The 23,393-nt window shown below is 46.3% G+C and overlaps 1 protein-coding gene across 1 annotated transcript; it reads right to left on the bottom strand.

The window, feature by feature from the left end:
* Positions 1 to 523: 523 nt before the first annotated feature.
* On the bottom strand, positions 524 to 3,855 carry LOC136543256 (receptor-like protein 7). The gene is made up of 2 exons (XM_066535752.1): positions 747 to 3,855; positions 524 to 554 (listed from the first exon to the last, which is right to left on the bottom strand). Exon 1 carries the CDS (start codon positions 3,853 to 3,855, stop codon positions 769 to 771), a length of 3,087 nt encoding a protein of 1,028 aa, XP_066391849.1. The 3' UTR covers positions 524 to 554; positions 747 to 768.
* Positions 3,856 to 23,393: the final 19,538 nt, after the last annotated feature.

Raw genomic sequence — 23,393 nt, 5'->3', positions numbered from 1 at the left:
TTTTAAAGTAAGGAAAGAAAGGTATTCTCTATTTGATTTGAAAAATATTCAGAAACAAGACCTTATCTGGTTTTTTTTGGTGCCTATATGTCCTTATATTATACCTGTACAAATATTTTCTTTACGAAAATGAGAAAAAAAGGTGGAGGCCACCCTTGTTGACTTCGGCAAAACTACCTTAGCTCAGGATCAAACCTAACTCAACACAAAACTTCTCAATTCACATTGACGATCACTAATCATCTCTGATCAGACCAGGTCATATCCTGATCTTTTCTCCTAAGAATTCAATAAATTCAACCACAGTCCCATGACTCTTCCATGCTACCTTTCCAAATTACTCTCTTTATATAAATGAAGGCATATTTTGTTCGAATCAAACTTTACAAATTTTGATCAACAATTAACTGAATTATATGCATGTTCAATATATAAACATTTCACCAATCAAAATACATGTGTGGCCTTTAACTTTCTAGATTAGCCTAGGGTAGTTGATATGATTGTTGGTTGCAGGTAGCTCGTTTGGTTCATAACAGCATGTAGGTTGTTGCCTGATGCAAAAAGAAATCCATAATCACTATATAAATCTGTACACTGGCTCCAAAATAGAATCACTTTGCAATATTATGATGGATTGACAAAGTATAACTGCAAAAGCATCAGCCATTACAGCTTATTACAAGACGGCTCCAATTTGCAAGTGATAGTCAATCAATAAAATTTTATTTCCTTTGGATACATACCTAGGAGTGCTTCCTGCCTTTCTTAAGATCGCCGTTTCCTAATTGGGATCGCCCATGCCACAACAATTGCAAGAGCGAATCCAGCCCCAAATCCCAGTCCAGCAATGAGGAATAGCACAACGTCTACAGATTCCTTCTTGGAATGATGTGACACCACACTTGTCGTCATAGTTGTGTTGATGCACCTTTTAGACAGTGGAGTCCCACACAAACCGTCATTTCCAAGAAACGAGCTGTTGGTGAAGGTCAAGAAATGAGGTGACTGTGGTATGCTTCCCACCAGCTTGTTGTTGGACAAATTCAATGTCGAGAGGAAATCCAATGATGCTATCTCCTGTGGGATCTCCCCAGAAAGTTCATTGAAGGACAGATCTAGAGCCTCCAACTGAATCAAGTGACCGAGCTGAGGTGGAATTGGTCCGGTAAGGGAGTTATGTGAAATGTTGAGCCCATGTAGCAAATGAAGTTCGCCAATAGCTTCAGGGATGTTACCATGGAATGCATTATTTGAGAAATCAATGAATACAAGTGTTTTCAGTATCTTAGCAAAGGTGGTGTCATGCCCTTTATATGTGACTGCAGCAGAATATTTATATGCATATGCTGTTCCAGCATTTGGCAGTATGCGTTGCAAGATCAATGATGCATTTGCATCTGTGAGGGCCATCGACTTCAACTCCTGAAACCATCGGCCTTGGGGCAACGGTCCAGAGAAGTTGTTTGAGGATAGATCAATGATTATTGCACTTGAAAACGAACAGTTACTGTTTCCATCTGCAAGAGATTGTGCAACCTGCCCAGATAACTTGTTGGATTTCAGGACAAGGACTTCCAGTCCATTGAGTTCACTCATCCAACATGGAAAAGTGTCACTAATTTGATTGTTACCAATGTCAAGGACCTCCAAATTTTTGCAAGCAAGAAGGGATCTGGGTAGCTTCCCTTCAATTCTGTTGCCACTGAAATCTAATGCCACAAACGAGCAGCCTTTCTTGATATTGTCTGGGAATACCCCATTAAGTTTATTTTCTTTAAAATATAACGATTCCAGCCCATCGACATTCTCCATTAAACAGGAAGGGACCGATCCATTGAAGCCATTGTAAGAGAGATCAAGTAGTTGTATGCTCAATCCATCACAAAAGGACAATGGGATTTCTCCAGAAAAGTTGTTTCCAGAGGCCATGAAGAGGGAAACATCACTAAGATGAGTACTGAATTCAGAAGGCACAGATGAGAACATGTTATTCGAATAATCAAGCACGGTTGCTGATCCTTGAGGTATGGGTATGCATCCCTCAAACATATTGTTGCTAAGATCAAATATTTCTATTTGTAGTGGGAGAAAAGGAGAGTTATAACCGATGCTAGTAAATTTGTTGTTTGAGAGCTCGAAAGAGTATAGATTAGTCCAGGTCTCCCACGCCCAGTATGGTATAGCCCCATGGATCTCGTTATGTGAAAGAATGAGGGTATCAATTTCATCTTGATGCCTCAAGAAACTGGGAAATTTAGACAAGTTACATCTCTCTAAATCTAAGTGGAAGAGTTTTGGAAATGACGCTAATGAAGAATTATATTCTCCATCCAGCACAACAAGATTATTCTCAGAGAGATCCAAGGCAAAAAGGTCTGGCATGTTTGTAAGAAAGGTGAGCTCCACCGTGCCCACGAAGTTGTTCGAATAAAGCAAGAGCACTTGCAGCTGAGTTAGGTTTGAGATATGAGATGGTATTTCACCTGAAAAGCCACAGTCGCACAACACTAGTTCTTTCAGATACCTCAGATCGCCCAAGGAAGAAGGTATTGACCCTGACAGGCCACATTCATAGAACCGAAGAGAAGTCAAAGATGTAAGGTTTGCAACCCAGGATGGCATGGGACCCACTACTCCCATTCCGGAAATCTCTAATTCACTCAAGGACTTGAAATTACCAATTGATGTGGGTAGCTCTCCAGAAAAGCCACTAGCCCCGAGGCCCAACTTCCTCAAAGATATGAGGTTGCTAATGGAGCCCTGTATTATACCAGAAAAATTTGTTCTTCCAACATTTAGATTCTCCAAACTACTACCCCTTGAGAAATCCGGTAAGTAACCAGATACTTCTAGATTAGCATAAACATCGATCGTCACTAGTTTCTTATGCTGAAAGATTGCAGGAGGTATCCATCCTTGAAGATCGTTATATCTAAGCTGAAGAACACTGAGATTGGTTAAGCTGGTAAAGGAATGTGGGAATGGGCCAGATAAATGATCATAGTCCAGGTTAATCACAGAAAGTGAACCCAAGCCAGAAAGCGAGCCACAGATAGGACCGGAGAGCCGACAATGCGGTAAGCTAAGCACCTGGAGTTGAGGACATGATACGACTAGGGCATCGCACCATCCGGTTCTGCTGCTTGACGACAAGTCCACAAAGCCAAGGTGCAGCTCCCTTAAATTGCTAAGGTTGTGGATTAGGTTTTCTAAGCTCTTCTCCGTGAGCCGGACAGAGGGTGAGCTTCTGTGCACGAAGAGGAGGTAACCATCACTGTATAGGTCAACTACTTGGCAATCAGTAGAAAGATCAATAGAGGCCAAGTTTGTGAGGCTTGCGATGCTTGCTGTTGGCACCGGGCCAGAAAAGCTGGAAGTGGAGAGGTTGAGATAGGTGAGCTTGGTGAGGCGCTCAAACCCAGTGGATGGTAGCTGTGACCCGTTGAAGTCATTGTAGGCAAGGTTGAGGTGCTCGAGGGAGGTGAGATCAAAGAGCACAGGATCAAGGGCTTTGCTCTCCAGCCCACGGCCTCCCAGGTCAAGGGAGGTGACGTGGTTGCTGCCGGCGCCGGATTCGCCGCAACTAACGCCGTCCCGGCCGCAGCAGTCCGTGCCGGGCTTCCATGATCGGAAGGCAACGGCTGAGTAGTTGGTGGTGGCAAAGGACATCTTCAGCCGGAGCAGCGCTGACGCCTGGTCCGGCAGACACCGGACTGGCAGGGTAACAGCAGTGTGGTGCTGCTGGTGAACGTTAACGCACCTGGTGCTGTTGCTGATGCTGAAGGACGAAGCGAGCACACCAAGACTGCGGCATGGTGGATCTGTAGAAGCAGCAGAGATACTGCTTGCCATGGCGCACCATGGGCCTTCATGGTGGCCATCAAAGTGTGGATGGCTCCTGGCTAAGAAGTGTTGCAATGGCCCTTGAGCTTCTACTTTACTTGCGCTTGTGAGGACATCCTGACCGTGCCTAGATTTATATATACTAGTTCATCACGTGCGCTCTCGCGCGCGCCAGCAATGTAAGAAAGGGGATACCTACATTCTAAAGACCACATGGGTCTTGTAGACAAATGTTAAATATGCCCATTTACTTTTGATTTTGGTGTTTGATGACCAACACAACCAAATTGGACTAATGAATTTGCAAGTGATGGTTTTGTAGTTCAATAGGGTGCAAGACGTGACTTGGACAAAAGCGATGTGATGATCCGATGATCAACACCTCAGGCAAGACCTTAGGAGCATAAGAGAAGACCCAAGATATCAAGCAAAGTTCAAGCATGAAGATAGGAACCAAGCCGTACGCAAGATCGCGAAGAAACGAGCTCACAGAGGTGACCGGACGCTGGACCGAATGCTGGAAGAAAGGGACCGGACGCTCCGATCAGTGGCTTAGCAACAGCAGGCGTCAGCAACAGCGACCGGACACTGAACAAGCAAAACGACCGGACGCACCGATGGTACTGGTCATCAGTCCGGCAACACATTCAGCATTGACCGGACGCTGGCGGCAAACCAACCGGACGCAGGACAACAACGTCCGATCGATTACAGAGAGGTTCTAGAGCGGCGAACTTGCGACCGGATGCGTCCGGTGGCAAGTGACCGGACGCTGACAACGTCCGATCAGTTGTTCGCGGCTCCAACGGTCGGGACGACCGGACACGTCCGATTAGGACAACTCCAGCGTCCGGTCAGTAGCACAAAAGCGGGATTTCGTCCCCAACAGCTACTTTCTCAGTGGGGCTTATAAATACAACCCCCAACCGGCCATTTGATTGTGGTGGAGCTAATGAAACATACCAAGGGTGTTGATACACCATTTTAGTGATCTCCACTTGCATAGTGCTTAGTGTTTTATTAAGTGATTAGCGTAGGTGCTTTGCAAAGTGCTTAGGTTGATTAGACCACCGTTTATGTGCTTGCACTAGGTTTAGGCCTAGTGTTTAGTGAGGTTTGTATACCTCTTACCACTCGGTGCTTGCGGGCACCATTGTTGTACATCGGAGGGGCTTGTAGTCTTGCGAGATCACACCAACCGAGTTTGTGGTGTGGCCGCCACCGTGTACCAGAGGGAACAAGGCCCGTGGCGTTTCGGACGGAAGCTTGATAGTGAAGACGGCGGGGAGCATCCGGGAGAGGCTTGCCGAAAGGCACGTCGGAGACCCACTTGCGCGTGGGGAAGGCCCGAGGCTATCCACGGAGTTACCCGACCGGGAGCTTGGCCCTTGCGAGGGATTCCTTGCGAGGAGCTCCAACAAGGACTAGGGGGAAGCTTGCGCGCTTCTCAATACCTCGATAAAAATACTGGAGTCGTCGACGGGAGTTTGCATATCTCTACCTTGCTCTTTAGCTTCCGCATTTACATTGATTGTATTACTCCTTTTGCGGTAGAGATAGCAAAACACTAGCAAAGCCGTAGTTGCATATTTAGATAGTTTATCTATTGCATAAGTTTTGCTAGGGTTAGAAAAAGAGGCCATAGTTTAGAGTTAGTTTTTTTAAGTCGCCTAATTCACCCCCACCCCTCTTAGGCGTCATGGTCTCCTACAATTGGCATCAGAGCAGGTTGGCTCAATTTGGACCTTTGGCTTAACCGTCGTTGAGCCAACGTCACTTAGAGTGGTTAGAATGGATACCTCTAGGCCTCCGCACTTTGACGGCACTAACTTCCCCTATTATAAAGCTAGAATGGCTTGCTACCTTGAGGCGGTTGATTTGAGAGTTTGGAGAGTCACTCGTGACGGGATGAAACCCATTAAGAATCTCGATAAACCCACAAAGAGTGAAGAAAAGGAAATACATTTTATTGCTAGAGCTAAGAATTGCTTGTTTGAATCTTTTAGCATGGATGTATTTAACCAAGTCTTCACTTTAAATATGGCACAAGAAATATGGTTAAAACTCCAAGAGCTCCATGATGGCACGTCAAATGTCCGTGAGCAAAAGCATTGTCTAGCTAAGCAAAATTATGATTCCCTTACAATGAATGATGATGAGCTTGTTCGTGATATGTATTCTCGTTTGAATCTAATTATCAATGAGCTCCATTCAATAGCACTAACAAAGCTAGATGATGCGGACATCGTGAGGAAGATCATCTCTGTGCTACCATAAAAGAAATATGCAAGCATCATCACCATCCTTCACAACATGGAGGACTTGAGCACCATGACCCTGGCCATAGTCATTAGCAAGATAGTGGCATTTGAAATGTCATGTAAGATGGGTCAAGATAAAGCCTCTTCATTGAGCAAAGGCAAAGCACTCGCATGTAGCGAGAAAAAGAAGATGAAGGGCAAGCAAGTTGAGACAAGCTCAAGCTCAAGCTCCTCAAGTGAAGATGAAGAAGAAGATGAGGACGACGATGATGATGATGATGATGATGAAGATTCAAGTGAAGATGATCAATCTTCCTCCTCCACCTCCGATCTTGATGAAGAATCAATCAAACTAATCAACAAGGTGGAGAAGATGATCCAAAGGCTTAATGTCAAGGGTGTGCCCATCCAAATTCAAGATCTTATTTTTACCAATCAAAGAAATGAGCAAAGAAAGAGAGGATGCTATGGATATGGTGAGATAGGGCACTTTATGGAAGTTTGTCCAAATAAGCCCACACCCAAGACAAAGAAGAAGGCATGCAAGAAACAAGCCCTCACATCAATAAGGATATGGGATGATTCTTCAAGTGAAGAAAAAGACCATCACAAGAGGCGAGGGCGCAAGCACTCATCATCAAGCTCTTCTCGTGTGTGCCTTATGGCATGAGGTAACGAAAGCTCATCCTCTAGTGAGAGTGATAGTGATGATAAAATGCCTTCTTATGAGGAAATTGTGCAACAAAACCTTAATTATGCTAAAGTTTGCACTAGTCAACAAAAGAAACTCGTGAAACTAAAAGAAAAGCTAGATAGTTCACAAGAAGCATACAAAACTTTGCTTGAACAATATGAAAATTTTACTAATCTTAATGTTCAACTATCTACTAAAATTGAGCAACTTGAGGCTAGTGCAACAACAAATGCACGCACAATCAATGATGAGCAACTTGTAAAGAAAAATGAAAAATTAAAAGAAAAGTTAGCTAGCTCACAAGATGCTTATAAAAGTTTGCTTGCTAAAATAGAAACCATGTGCAAACATTGTGATGAACTAACTAATAAAGTTGCTAATCTTGAAGCCGTTAGTACAACTCCGACTAAGACATCTAAAAGGAAAAGTTCTAACATGTCTAAAAAGGATGCCTCTACTTTTTGTAATGATTTATGTTTAGACTCACCTTTGTGCAACCAAGTTTGTGTTGAGAAAGTTGTTGTAGACACATACACACAAGAGGCTGCAAAGGAGAATGAGCAACTCAAGCAAGAAGTAGCTCGCCTCACCAAGGACTTGACTCAAGTGAAAGGCAAGGCGAAGCTAGCCCAACTTCATCAAGATAATACCGTCAAGGGAGTGAAGAAGCTTGATGAAGGACAAACCGTGGTTTGCTACGTATGCCACAAGGAAGGTCACAAGTCCTATGAGTGCAAGGTGAAGAATGGGGGAGGAGCAAAGAAGAAAGAGAAGAAGCAAACAAGCAAGCTCTCCAACACCTACACCAATAAGGTGGACAAGAAGGCCTCCACACCATACTTGCTAAAGAAGAAGAAAAAAGATAAGGTGGTAGCCATCAAGATAAACAAGCAAGCCAACAATGGGGTCAAACGCTTTTGGGTGCCAAAGGAAATAATCTCCAACATGAAGAACACCAAAAAGGTTTGAATCCCGAAACGGAAGTGAGAAGTCCTATGGACATCGGGGAATTTGGAGACTTGGCAAGTATGGATGCAGTTCATGGGGTGCATCATGATGGTCAAAATCATTGCCAAGTGGGTTAGTGAATACTATGGACCCAAATTCTCCTTCCCATGTTAGGTAACTAGATTCAATTTACTTCAATTGGTATTAGATTTAAATTTTCCTACAATTGGTATCTTTAAGCATCTAGTCACTCTTCATGCCTAGGTTTGCATTTGCATTCTTATATCTTGTATCATGCATACACTAGGTATTTCATATGGTAGGTTTGCTCGGTTTTATTCTTATTCCTTGGAGCAATCCTACATGGTTTAAAATTGTTTAGGAGCACGGCACATATCTTTTCCTTCAATTGTTCATCTAATATGTGCCAAAGTCCAAATTGTAGATAATTTCTTCCGAATATCGCCTTCGAAAATGACTCCCACATTCATGTGATGTCATCTTTCAAGTGGTATTTTTTATTCTAAAATCAATGTGCATATTACCAACAAGTATTCCATACTTGTGTGCACAAATTTAGGAGGAGGTTACTCTACAAGTTGGATGCTTTGAGACTAACACCTTTTCAAGCTTATCATGTGTGTAGTAGTCTCATTGCAAGGAAAATGGAGTCCCGGAGTTAAGCATCATACTTCAAATATCCACGACCGATTGCAAGTGGTAGAAATCAAATTGATTTCTACATGTGGTTTTTCTAAACCAATATCATCATGTTGATTTTATTTTGATATTTATATGCTTTCTCAGTGCATTATATAGATTAAATTCCCTTGTGCAATACTTTGCCAATTATGCATATGCTTTGCCTTCTATCATATGTATGCATATATTTAGGGGGAGCTTAGTCTATATAATGTGAGAGTCAAATTTTGTGATCTACTTCACTTTATACACAAAGGATCACAAAGTTTGAGCCTCCCTTGTGATACTAATGTCTTCCTTTTCGGTGTTTGATTTCAAAGGGGGGGAATTTAGAGGACCAAAAGCAAGCATTAATAAGTAGGACCAAAAGCTAGATCATTTACATGTGGTAATGGCGTACAAATGGTGTCTACAAGTGGTAATGGTCCGAGAAAGGGAGGATAGTGGATTATGGATTAGCCTATGTAATGGGGAGAATTTGTAGGAAGCAAGGCTTAAATATATAATACCACATGGGGACATTTGCAAGGGCAAGATAAGTTTTTATATAGTCTTACAAGTAGTATCTTTTAGCATCATAATCTTGCCCCTTGCATTGCTTCCTAGCAAGTAGGTAGTTTTCAAATTTCAAAATTCTATTATTTGCTTGCTTTGGTCGTGTTGTCATCAATCACCAAAAAGGAGGAGATTGTAAGGAAAATGGACCCTAGGCCCATTTACTTTTGATTTTGGTGTTTGATGACCAACACAACCAAATTGGACTAATGAATTTGCAAGTGATTCTTTTGTAGTTCAATAGGGCGCAAGACGTGACTTGGACAAAGACGATGTGATGATCCGATGATCAATACCTCAAGCAAGACCTTAGGAGCACAAGAGAAGACCCAAGATATCAAGCAAAGTCCAAGCATGAAGATAGGAACCAAGCTGTATGCAAGATCGTGAAGAAACGAGCTCACAGAGGTGACCGAACACTGGATCGGACGCTGGAAGAAAGGGAACGGACGCTCCGATCAGTGGCTTAGCAACAGCAGGCGTCAGCAGCAGCGACCGGACGCTGAACAAGCAAAACGACCAGACACACCGATGGCATTGTTCATCAGTCCAGCAACACATTCAGCATTGACCGGACACTGGCGGCAAACCGACCGGATGTAGGACAACAACGTCCAATCGAGTACAAAGAGGTTCTAGAGCGGCGAACTTGCGACCGGACGCGTCCGGCGGCAAGTGACCGGACGCTGGCAGCGTTCGATCAGTTGTTCGTGGCTCCAACGGTCGGGACGACCGGACGTGTCCGATCAGGACGACTCCAGCGTCCGGTCAGTAGCAGAAAAACAGGATTTCATCTCCAACGGCTACTTTCTCAGTGGGGCTTATAAATACAACCCCCAACTGGCCATTTGATTGTGGTGGAGCTAATGAAACATACCAAGGGTGTTGATACACTATTTTAGTGATCTCCACTTGCATAGTGCTTAGTGTTTTATTAGGTGGTTAGCGTAGGTGCTTTGTGAAGTGCTTAGGTTGATTAGACCATCGCTTATGCGGTTGCTCTAGGTTTAGGCCTAGTGTTTAGTGGGGTTTGCATACCTCTTACCACTCGGTGCTTGCGAGCACCATTGTTGTACATCGGAGGGGCTTGTAGTCTTGCAAGATCACACCAACCGAGTTTGTGGTGTGGCCGCCACCGTGTACCGAAGGGAACAAGGCCCGCGGCGTTTCGGCCAGAAGCTTGATAGTGAAGACGGCGGGGAGCATCCGATAGAGGCTTGCCAGAAGGCACGTCAGAGACCCACTTGCACGTGGGGAAGGCCCGAGGCTATCCACGGAGTTACCCGACCGGGAGCTTGGCCCTTGCGAGGGATTCCTTGCGAGGAGCTCCAACGAGGACTAGGGGGAAGCTTGCGCGCTTCTCGACACCTCGGTAAAAATAGCGGAGTCGTCAATGGGAGTTTGCATATCTCTACCTTGCTCCTTAGCTTCTGCATTTACATTGATTGTATTACTCCTTTTGCGGTAGAGATAGCAACACACTAGCAAAACCGTAGTTGCACATTTAGATAGTTTATCTATTGCATAAGTTTTGCTAGGGTTAGAAAAAGAGGCCATAGTTTAGAGTTAGTTTTTTTAAAGTCGCCTAATTCACCCCCCCCCTCTTAGGTGTCACGGTCCCCTACACCATAGCACTTCTTAAATTTCCTGCAGTGATATTAATTCTCATAGAAACTTTACTCACACATATGCATGTCATAGGAACTTTAATGATTTCAGCATATATATATTAGTGTTGGCCACACTATGAGCTGATAATAGATAAAAAAAAATGAAGCTCCACAGCTTGAGAACTTGATGGTAATTGACTCAGCGAGCAAATTGCAAGCCAAAGTTATGATATTCACAAAATATATCACGGCATTGCGCCGAAATGGCAAGCGACATGATGGGCATTAATTGTGACCAATTTTACCTTCCTTACAACAATAGAACATAAGCAAACAAAACAGCTAGCAGCACCAACAAAATCAAAACGCATAACGCCATTAACAAGGCAATCACTTCACACCTCTCAAAGCAAGCTGTCATACTACACAATTTGCCACCTTTAGTGAAGGTTCTAGCTAGGCATGCTTCTTAGTTCTTACTAACTACTGAGTAACAATAAAAGTGAGCTCTATGTTGCAATGTGATATGTTTGCATCAATAATTGGCATGACAAAAGCATAAAGAATAGCTACTCAATATTACTAAGTACTGACATTTAGATGCAATGCCAGACCTGAGAATCTGCTCCAGCATGAGGCGTCCACCATTCTGTCGCATCTCCGCCTGCATAGACCCGACATAGCGATCCATGACAAAACAGAGGTGGCCGCCGACCCTAACAGCACCATGGAATGTGCACACGTTCCGACACCATGTGGAGGCACGCCTCAGCCACTTCACCTCCTCTTGAACAACCTCGAGCCCGTCCCCTGCGGCTAGGGGCACCCACTTCACTGCCACCCGGTGCTTGCACCGCTTGACCCCGCCACCGCCATGAGACAGCGTGCCGGCCCACACCTCCTAGCCGGCGGGCCCGGGTGGGCCGCTCCTAATGCGGCGGGCGAGCTTGAGGTCCGGGTGCGAGGCGAGGTCGAAGGAGCTACATCCCTGTCACTTGCGGGGGGCAGCGGGGGCCAGCTCACGGACACGTGCCACCATGCTGCCCGTGCATCGGCCATCGGTGGAGCCCATGCAGACGGATCTAGTGGAGATGGGGAGGGCTCGCGTTGGATCCGCCTGCTCGCCACAGATCCACCGCCTCCATTGCCTGCGCGAGGTCCACGCCGTGCTCTAGCTTCAGATCCACCGCCGGAAGGGGCCCCACGAGCGGCCGCTCTAGATCCACCGCTGAGGTTGCTGACGTGACCTCCCCATCGTCATCCACGCCCACCATGGAGGTTTCTCCGCCGCCAGAGCCCTCCGACGCGTCAGGGCCTCCGCTGGCTACCCGCGCTCCTGTGGGGACGACCGGTGATGGAGGGGCGAAACCCTATGCCACATGACCCGCTACCTTGCGTCATGAGGAGGAAGTGGCATGGTGGTGGTGGTGGTGGAGGAGGAGGAGGAGAAGGAGGAGGGAGGCCGCCACCGCACGGAGGGCTGGCCACCGCTGAGGTCGTCCCGCGCCGTCGCCTGAGCCATGTCACGAGTCGGGAGCGAGGGAGGGAGCGCACAGGAGAGAGGGAGAGGAGGGATGAGAAGTTTCCTGAAGGAGAATCAGGAGCTGGAGTATATATTTGCTCCACCGGATTCGCACGAGAAGCCACAGAAGCTAGCAAAATCAATATAGAGCGACGAGGAGGCAGAAGAAGCAGATTCTAAAGGAAGCGGCTACAAGCAGTCAGGGCCACACGATGGTGGATCCGACGGCTTGGAACAATTGGGGTGACATGGATGCTACGAGAGGCGGCCAAAGTAACAGAATCCGCTTCGAGTGATCTAGGCCTTCGAACGCGAGATCGGACAGCGGGGGAAATTTCGGGCGACGTGGATGGCCTGGTTGGTGGCTAAACCTTCCTGCTTTGATATATTGAAAAGAAATACATATCAGTGTCAGGTGGTACACTGTTTAAGCGCTGACCATGTGTGTGGATGTTGGACAAGCAAGGCAGGCCAGATCTAGTTTAGACTAACGGTGTCATGTATACCCAACAAAATTTAATAAATTAAATAGGAAATCATTATCCTGACTATGCTAGCTTATACGAGTACTTTTTAAAGTCGTCCACCATCCTGAGTCAAAGGTCACCCACCACTATGGGCATGATTGGTTGCTCCGAGCTCGGTCATCCGGGATGAAGGCCCCATCCAGACTCTTCCTAGCCCAGCTGACACCGTTCACCCTCCTGTGTTTGGTTGCACTTGAGGCTTGCATAGTGGATGACTTCCTTCTCGTTTGGTTGCCAGCATGGAGCATTAAGTGGTATGAAGTTGTGCCCCTAGCTCTGTTTGGTTTGCCACACGGCAACAGGTCTGGGCACCAAGGTATGGTTTTGGTGAGGTTACCACACTTCTTAGGAAAACAAACAAGACAGAGGATTTGTTTGCCTCAGTTCATTGTGCCTTTTCATCGACAATGGCCTTTGAGCATCTAATGACAAATTTGAACCATACAACGGTCCTGGCATATAATAGTTAACAACATTATGGTCACAGTACCTCACAAGGTCATTGTCATTACAAGTTTGCACGGCACATTTTGAGCATCACAGACAGTTGTAGCAACAAGCAAGAACGAAGCACAGGAGCACCAACAAGAAAAAAGACTGCACCACAGCCAACATTACTGACCTCTAGACACTTTGCTCAGTGTGTACAATAAAATAGGCATCAGCATGTACAAGATCTACACAAAACATGAGGTATACACCAAATATGAAGCGTCATGTACAAATCTGAGCTAGGAACAGATAAATTAGGTATAGCATCACACAGATCTAAGGATGTCAAACCAAGAACCCTAATTTCTTGGCATTGCAAGCAAAATCTACAGACAAATCAACAAAATCGACACTGAAGAAGGAGGAGGGGAAGAGCACAGGTGGCATATACCGTCGAAGCGCCGGAGGACCGAGAGAAATCCGCTGACGGTGGTCTCCTCGGTAGGGCTACCGAGGTCGAGGGGGAGCTAGAGGGGAGTTCGCACTAGAGCTATGGCGGAAGGAGAGGCGGAGAGGGAGGGCGGTAACCCTAGCCGTGACCCCCGTGCATGCTTTATCGCCAGGACGGCCTCATCTCCCGCGCTCTCCGAAAAGGTTCTTGCCAAGCACCGCGCAAGCCTGCACCAAGAGGGAAGTGGGGATCGAGAAGACGGTGCCGTACGGGATGGAGGAGGGCATATGCACAAGAGGAAGCAGGAGAAAAGTGTGAGTAGGGCAACCAAACACGGGCGAAATGCACCAAAGGGTGCGGGATGGGCCATATGACGGCCCGGTTCGGACAACCAATCACGCCCTATATGCTTTCTCTTTTCCTACTAAGTGGACCAAGTCTGTGGACCAAACGAAAGTCTTCTCCACGTACTCCCTTGGATTAAGTTGGACAGTTTGCTATGAAGCAAGCCACCTACTAGGTGGAAACATGGAAACTAATTCAAAAAACATATTTTGTTCATTCAAAAAAATTAAAACTTGGTACATACAAAATGCACACAAATATGTACACACACGAAAAATTTAAGATACAAACTCAAACTAGAAAAAATCATACGAAAATAACAAATATAAGGTTCATGCGCACTAAAAGACGAAATCTAGTAATTTTGTCTTTTAGTGCGCATGAACCTAAAATTTGTCACTTCCGTATGAATTTTTCAAATGGAAGTTTGAATTTTCACATTTGCATGTGAGTGCACATTTGTATACACTATAGATGTGCCATGTTTCAAAAAAAATAGATGACCTAAATAAGTTTTTTTTTAATTGTTTTCCATGTTTCCACCTTGTGGGTGGTTTCGACAACATATTTTGCTAGGAATCCATGCAGCAATGGCTCTCCTAGAATGGAACAGAAAGAAAGAGAGAAACAGAGGGAACAGGAGATACACAATGGTTCTCCTAGAATGGAGCAAAAAGAAAGAAACATACTAAGGGAATACGAGATAGGGAGTGGTTGCTGCCTTGATGAGGGTGCGTTGTTGGTTGGAAGCTGCATCATATATTCTGAACGAGAAGAAGCAATATCTCTTAGGGTCCGTTTGGTTGTAGATATTGGAGGAGCTGAAATTGAATTGGGTTCAATACCAAAGCAGCCATGGTATTAAAATGGCCACAATTGGAATATTATTGTTTGGATGACCATTGAATTGGGTTTTGGAATCATAGCAAGGAGCCCAAATCCGTTTCTTGTTTGGATGCAAAAGCATGGAATTGAAACGCTGGGGAAGCTTGATACTGGCCATGGCGGACGGAGGTTGGTAGCGGCCACCACAGCGGGCCATGGTAGTGCGAGCTCAACCACGGCCATGGCAGGCGGATCTCGAGCTCAGCAGCCGCGGCCCGGGGAAACTCGAACCTAGCCATGGCGGCCGGATCTTGGCAGCCGAGACCATGGGGGGCTCGACCCAGTTTGGCGGCCGGATCTCGGTAGACGTAGCCATGGGGGAGGTAGACCCCAGCCAGGTCAGATCACGGCGGGCCATGGCAGGGCTGCACCGGCCATGGAGAAGAAGGGGCGCGCCGGCCATGAAGAAGAAGGGCCGCGCCGGCCATGGAGAAGAAGGGACGCGCCGGCCATGGAGTAGAAGGGCCGCGCCGGCGTTAGGGAAGAAGCGACGCAGCTTGGGCGACCTCTGCGTCAGTGTCACGTGCGTCGGGGGTGCCGGGGAAGAAGCTACGTAGCAGGGGCACCCTCCGTGTCAAGCCTCCGTGTGTCGGGGGGCGTCAAGGGTGTCGGGGAAGAAGCGTCGAGGCGTGTCAGGGGGCATCGGGGGACGAATGCCGCACAATACGAACGGGTCTGGCACGGTATTGGAGATGAGGAGGAGGAGATATAACCAATAACGATTGGTATTTGGTTCAAATACTAATTCCGAATTCTTAGCCATCCAAACAGCGGAATTGACAGCTACACAATACCAATTCCAACTCCTGAGTCCCAATATCTACATCCAAACGGGGCATTATAACTCTTATAAAGCTAATCTCCACTACAAGTTATATCTCAACATGCAAGTCATCCATATTATTTTTCACTAACTATCTACATCATCTACCACTAATAGCCAATGTCATCTCACTCACTTCCAACTTTTTAATGCAATCAATTTTGATAAGAATAGATGTAAGAACATCTAGATGATTTAACTCATATATGCAATAGTTTTATTGAGAGTCCCACAGCAACACGTGGGAGCAGGGTATCTTCTAGTTTTTTTTTAAAAAAAAGAGAGTTTTTTGGTTGCTTCAGTTGGTTCTAACTTGTATGAGATGAGTTCGGATCACATATCTGACACAAACGCACTTTAGGACATAAAAAAGATAGGTGGTATAGATTTGCTTAGTGGTTGTCACATCTCATCCCACTCAACATGTGTCCACATGGCTAAAACCACTACTCAGCACCACATCACGGTAAAACCATCTTGTAGATGGCTCAAGACGCTCATTTGTACAGTTTTGGCACTGAGGGAAGGACTAATGCCTAGTCTTTCAGTAAAGCTAGGAAATGCGGACTCAATCGATAGTTTAGTACAGGTAAATTTGACTTTTTGTTTCTTTGGCATGAAATTTTCAGGTATTGATTAGGTCCATTGTTTTATGGGCCCTCAGCCCATCATTCTATCGTTTGGTCAGCCCGCGGCCCAAATTGGAACGTGTCAGATATATTGCTGGTCAAAGAAAATGGCTGTCAAAGATAAGGTTGAAGTTGCAATCAAAGACCCATCCAAAGTGATAGCGCTAACTGGTCAACATTACGTGCTTGACAGCCTCGCCGCCACCGAGAGTCTCTACACGGACCACTACTCTCAAAGCCACTTGGCCTTCTCCGTTCCAAATGTGTAACCCCACCGACGGGCAATGGCTCCCTCTTCTCCTTCTGCCTTATAATATAAACTTATATAGATACAGATATAGCAGTACGGGGGATGGAATTACCTTTGTCCACGCCGTAGAAACCAGCTTCACCAATGTAACAACTAGTTAAGGCTCCTTTTGTCTTCTTGACCCCTACGACAACGGCAAATCGTCAAATCACCTCGTGTACATTGAGATAGATACCACAGTTACAACAGAGAGTTCAGTGACAGACGACAACCATGTCCGAATCGACATCAACAGCTTGAACTCCTCATGATCCCCCTCTTCGGCAGGCTAATCCATTCTCATAGTTGCACCCCCTTAGACAAAACACAAGGATTAGGTCATTACTAGCTAGTCAAAATGTGTCGGAGGTGTGCCTCGGGTCATCCCCAACATATTGGTTATCTAAAACTGAAAACCGGATCACACTGAAACCGAAATGACAGATTCTTGCAGTTGTTTCAGCTCTTTTTTTAGGTTCAGCTGGTTTTCGCTCACTTCTAGCAGCAATGTAATTAGAGTTATTGGATATGCAGTTGAATACATATACCATAATCTTTATGAAAAAAAGAGGTATATACCATATATAAGTCCATTGCAAGTCAAAGCTCTGGGACAACCACCAACTGTATTTTTAACAACTTCAGTATGCTTCAAATAAAGTTGTAAACTGGAACGTCAATTATCATCCACAGAAGTCCACATTATTTCCACGCGGTTCAGAATGAGACCGCAAGTCAGAGATGTGGGACCAACGGCAAGTACAGAAATTTCCACACGCCAGGACGACGAACAAATGTAGATTGAACTGACAGCCCACCAAACCCAAAACGTGCATTTGTTGGTTAGACAAATTATCAAGCCCACAAGTTTTGAACAGAGCTAAGATTTTGCCTCCATAAATAAAGCTAGGTTACCATATTTGCAGAGTACACCGCAGTACTGCTGCTCACTATACAAATCTGTGCAGTGGCTCAAGAATAGAATCATTTTGCAATATTATGATAGATTGACAAAGTATAACCGCAAAAGCATCGGCCATGACAGCTTATTACAAGACAGCTCCTATTGTAAAGTGGTCGTCAATCAAATAAACTTTTATTTCCTTATGATGGAGTGCTTCCTGCCTTTCTTGAGATCGCCGTTTCTTAAGGGCAAGGCTAATAATATAGCCGGCGGCTGACTGTAAGGATCTTTGCAGTCTATTTCTCAGCTCACCCATATATAGTTAGCTCTTTAATATTAATACATGACCTACTTATCTCTCTCACAAAGTTTCATAGTTGTTGTGTCTAAGCCAGCTATAAGTTTATAGTTCGCTTTTCCTCTCTCTTTCCGTCTTTCGTCTTAGCATTCAGCTTGATTACAACCTGTTATTATATTTGCACTAATTGGGATCGCCCGTGCCACAACAATTGCAAGAGCGAATCCAGCATCAAATCCCAGTCCAGCAACGAGGAATAGCACAATGTCTACGTTTTCCTTCTTGGAATGATGTGACAACACATTTCCCGTCATACTACATCCGTCTTATAAAAAATATAAAAAAAATCTTAAAATTGACTAAGTTTATAAAAGATATTATCTATATTTAGATTTCCAAACTGTTGGTAGTAGTTGTGTTATTATTTACATTTTTTGGGGGAGGGAGGGAATAGTTGTGTTGATGCGCCTTTTAGACAGTGGAGTCCCACACAAACCATCATTTCCAAGAAACTTTGAGATGACTGTGGTATTCTCCCTACCAGCTTGTTATTGGACAGATTCAGTGTCGTGAGGAAGTCCAATGATGCTCTCTTGTGGGATCTTCCCAGAAAGTTCATTGAAGGACAGGTCTAGGGCCTCCAACTGAATCAAGTGACCAAGCTGAGGTAGTAGGATTCAAGGGTGCACGCTACAAGAAATACAAGTCTAGGGAGCAAGCTTTTGATGTCTTTTATGGAGCTCCAACACTACTACACAAAACTTGACCGAGGCGGTTTTTCCAACCGCCTCCAACAAAAGGTCACGGCTAATCGTGCCTTAATGGAGGACAACCGCCTTGGTTAATCGATTAACCGAGACGGGCTCCTTGCAAATGCCCGCCACGGTTAATGAATTGAAAAAAAAGCCCAGAGCCCACCAGCGATCCCATTTCGGAGCCCACCAGCGAGCTCGCCTGCTCCGCGCGGTCCCACCACCACTACATCCCCGCACCGCGCTCCTGGACCGTATCTGGGGAGCCGCCGGGCCAGGGGAGGAGGCCCCGTCCGCTGCTCGAGGACGTGGCCGCCGGAGAAGGCCACGGCGCCCCTGCTCGGGCCGTGGCCGCCGGAGAAGGCCATGGCCCCTGCTCGAGGGCGTAGCCGTCGAAGAAGGCCGTGGCGCTCCTGCTCGAGGGCGTGGCCGCTAGACTGCGGTTGCGCCACCCCCGCCGGATCTGGACACAGCTTCCACGCGCTGAGGAGCGAGGCTAGCCGCCCCAGCGGGCGCGCTACTAGAGAGGCCACTCCGCCCCCATCGGATCTGACGCGAACGCCACCTCAGAGAGAGAGAGAGAGTCCGGGCTCAGGGAGGGGAGGGCGCGAAGAGGGGCGGCGAGATGGGAAGAGTTGGGGCGCTGAGAGGAGTGGCTGCAAGTGGGGAGCGGAGGGGCGGCGGGATACTGTGGCTGGGAGTGGGGAGGGGCGGTGGGATGTTGTGGGTACGAGTGGGGTGGGGAGAGGCTGCGAGTGGGGAGCTGGGAACCCTAACTCCTGCTTATATACGAGCCCGGTAGGAGGATAGATGTGGGCCTTTTTTGGGCTGTGGGTTGGGCAACTATTTTTGGAGGCGGGCCTTATAGGGTGCCCGCCTCCAAAAATGTATTTATGGAGGCGAGCTCCTTAAAATGCCCGCCTCGGTTAAGTTTAATTAACTGAGGCGGTTGCGTGGTTAATGTTATTAACCGAGGCAGTCGTTGGCCCGGTTGCTCTACCTCGAGTAACTAAAGCGGACAACCAGGCCGCCCGCCTCGGAGGCCATTTTAAAAACCCTGCGTAAAAGATTTTGTGCAGTAGTGCAAAAATTGAAGAAGAAAATGTTGCTGCAACACTAGTGAAGCCTAATAAGGATCCTTTATTTACTATTAAGGATACCACAATCTTAGCCAGACTGTTATCATAATCATTTTAGTTATTAAATTGATGTAAGAAGAGGTAACAAAACTTCTTGTATCCATTTGAACTCTATTATACCTCACCATACCTCAGCTGCATGCAGCCTAGCAAACAAACACTTACAAGTTACATCTGAGTTTGAACAGTGCTCATGCAACCAAGAAACCAAACAATCTGGCAGTGAACATGCAACCAAGGCCACGTTTTAGTTCCAAAAAGTTTTCCTAAAAAGTGCTACAGTAGTCATCACATCGAATCTTGCGATACGTGCATGGACCATTAAATGTAGACGAAAAAAAACTAATTGCACAGTTTGGTTGAAAATCGCGAGACGAACGTTTTGAGCCTAATTAGTCCATTATTGAATACTAATTGCCAAATAAAAATGAAAGTGCTACGGTAGCCAAATTCCCAAATTTCACCCCCACTGAACACAGCCCAAGCACTCTCATGTATGCCCGCGCATGGCCTAGGGAGGTTGTCCGAACCAAACACGCCTAACCAACCCAAATGCTATGGTCCCTACTCCCTACAACGCAGATGCTAGGACCAAAAGATTCCCCCAAACTGTCGGTGGTGCGCTGGGGTTGGGATGGATCCGTGTGCTACTCCAGCCAACCGGGTGGCTCCTTGCGGCGTCCACGATCCCATGGAGGAGTTGGTGTCCATTCGTGGCTTGTCGTTTTTCCAGACCGCGGTGGGGCCCGTGTTTTTTTCCAGACCGCGTGCGCGGGCAACGGGAAAATGTATATGCACCTGCTTATAGTACTCCAAGCATAGGCACATTAGCAGTCAATTATTACATAGGGTTTTCTGAAATACGTATAGTATTTTGCTAAGTATTTGACAACCAAAGATCCAATAAAAAAGCAACTCACACATATACAATATTAAATAAATACACATGCTTGCATTGGGGTTTAACCTAAAATCACCATGCAATTAGGCTACTAATAATCTATATATGTGCAAGTATCATTCTCGGATCTACAAGATCCGGTGGTCATGCAGCCGGACTTGACTGGGATGGAGCACAATGCTCTTTAGCCTGCTTGGTCCAGGGCCTACTTTCATGATTGTCACAGTGCTAATAGCTCAACGCTGTCACCAAGTAGTTTATTTGTAATCACAATCGAGTGAGCTCAAGGGGCTGAAAGGTCCTAATATGGCTAGAGGGAGAAGGTGAATAGCATATTTAAAAATCTATAAACCAACTAGAGCAATTTAATTAGCATAACAAATAGCGAAATACAAATTTGCTCTAGCTCTACAAGGGTTGCAAGCCACCTATCCAACAATTCTAGTTGGTATGATCACTAAATACACAATTTGCTATGTCACTACTCACTAAGAGCTCTCACACTTGCTATACTAAAGAGCTCCACTAGATGAACTTAAACTACAAAGCAAGCTCTCAATTCTAGCTATACTAAAGAGCTTGCTACAACTAGTTTGCAAGAATATAAATGAGTGAGTAGGGTGATTATACCGTCGTGTAGAGAAGTGAACCAATCACAAGATGAATACTAAATCAATCATCGTGAGAATACCAAAGGACGAGAGACAACCAATTTTTCTCCTGAGGTTCACGTGCTTGCCGGCACGCTAGTCCCCGCTGTGTCGACCAACACTTGGTGATTCGGCGGCTAAGAGGTGTTGCATGAACCTCGTCCACACAATTGGACACCGCAAGAACCTACCCATAAGTGAGGTAACTCAATGACACGAGCAATCCACTAGAGTTACCTTTCGGCGCTCCGCCGGGGAAGGCACAAGACCCCTCACAGTCACCACGATCGGAGCTGGAGACAATCACCAACCTCCGCTCGACGATCCTCGCTGCTTTAAGCCGTCTAGGTGGCGGCAACCACCAAGAGAAACAAATGAATCCCGCAGCGAAACACGAATACCAAGTGCCTCTAGATGCAATCACTCAAGCAATGCACATGGATTCTCTCCCAATCTCACAAAGATGATGAATCAATGATGGAGATGAGTGGAGGGCTTTGGCTAAGCTCACAAGGTTGCTATGTCAATACAAATGGCCAAGAGAGTGAGCTTGAGCCGGCCATAGGGCTTAAATAGAAGCCCCCACGAAATAGAGCTGTTGGCTCCTTAGTCCACTGAAAAACAGGACGATCGGACGCGCCGATCAGATCGACCGGACGCTGAACCCTAGCGTCTGGTCGTGCGATGTGCGCCACGTGGCCCCTGCTTCAAACGCTAATCGCCCGATCTCAACGGTCATCAGTACATTTAAGTTGTGACCGGACGCGCTGCTTGAAAGTGACTGGCCGTAGGACCTCAGCGTCCGGTCGTTTCCAGTAAGCATCCAAAAGCGAAAAATCACGATCGGACATGTCCGGTCACCCTTGACCGGACTCACCCAGCGTTCGGTCAGTCACCCTCTTCACTGAGTGCTGCCACGTCAGTAGGACCAGACGCACCCCATCAGCGTTCGATCACTAAGTGACCCAGCGTCCGGTCAAAGACCGACGCCAGCGTCTTCGCTGCATCTACTGACCGGACGCGCTGGTCCTATCGAGACCAGCGTCCGGTCACTTACAGTGACCTCCGTCTTTTCTGTATAGAGCGCCGGTGGCACCGTCGGACTGTCCGCACTCTACGAGCGGACACTCCACCGGTGAAGTTTCTAACCCTTGCTCAAATGTGCCAACCACCAAGTGTATCACCTTGTGCACATGTGTTAGCATATTTTCACAAGTATTTTTGAAAGCATCTAGGCCCCTAGTTGCTCAAATGTGCCAACCATACATGATTACTGTAACTAACATGTGTTTTGCAGAGGCAATTAAGTTAGGTCACGGTAATGGAGATCGATTGGGCTATCATGGTGGTCATGCCCCTACGATGGAAATCGTTTCGGTTTTGAAAGGATGGACGACAAGGTTAAGGATGGACTAGTTCTAAGTGTCGATTGGAGTTGAAGAGACACTTAGAGTAGTTTAGGACTTTGTTTTTCCTTTGGCCATACTATTAAGGGGGGTATGGACGGGTAGATTGACCTAGGTGAGTCTAGCGAGTTAGGTGTGGTGCACACTTGCTAAATCTAGCACTAGGTAGCACCAAAATAGCCCTTAGATCCATTGGAGCAAACTCCATTCACGTATGATCGAGAGTTGGAAGTGAATGGAGGGTCAAATACTGACCGGACGCTGGCTTCGGTGTGACCGGACGCTGGCGCAGAGTCTAGTCAATTCATTTGATCAAGGTGAAGTCATCTGGAAGTGATCGGATGCTGAGAGGTGAGTGACCGGACGCTGAGGGCCAGCGTCTGGTCGACTCCAGTAAGGTTCCAGAGAGGGAAAATCACGACCGGACACGTCCGGTCAGTGCTGACCGGACGTTGTCCAGCGTCCGGTCACCACTTGATCACTAGAGTTCGGGGTGAACTAGCCGGAGCGTCTGGTCAACATGACCGGAGCGTCCGGTCGCCCCATAGAGGCACATAACGGTTTGTTTTTCAGCCGGTGTTATAAATACTTCCTCCATTCGTGTGTGAGGGTACTTTTGCTCATTCCAACAACTGAGAAACACCTTTGAGAGTGCCAAGAAGAGCAAGGTCCTAGTGAGGTAATTGAGATTTGAGAATCCCAAAGAGAGCCCTCATTAGTGAGATCAAGAGTAGCAAAGTGTGCATCCACCCTTCTCATTAGGCGTGTTGTGGTCAAGTGAGAGTTCGTGCTTGTTACTCTTGATGATCGCCACCACCTAGACG

Source organism: Miscanthus floridulus, chromosome 3 (assembly GCF_019320115.1).
Source record: "Miscanthus floridulus cultivar M001 chromosome 3, ASM1932011v1, whole genome shotgun sequence".
In the NCBI taxonomy this organism is placed as follows: Eukaryota; Viridiplantae; Streptophyta; class Magnoliopsida; order Poales; family Poaceae; genus Miscanthus; species Miscanthus floridulus.
Note: the sequence above shows the minus strand (reverse complement) of the source record. Positions and strands in the feature narration are given on the sequence as shown.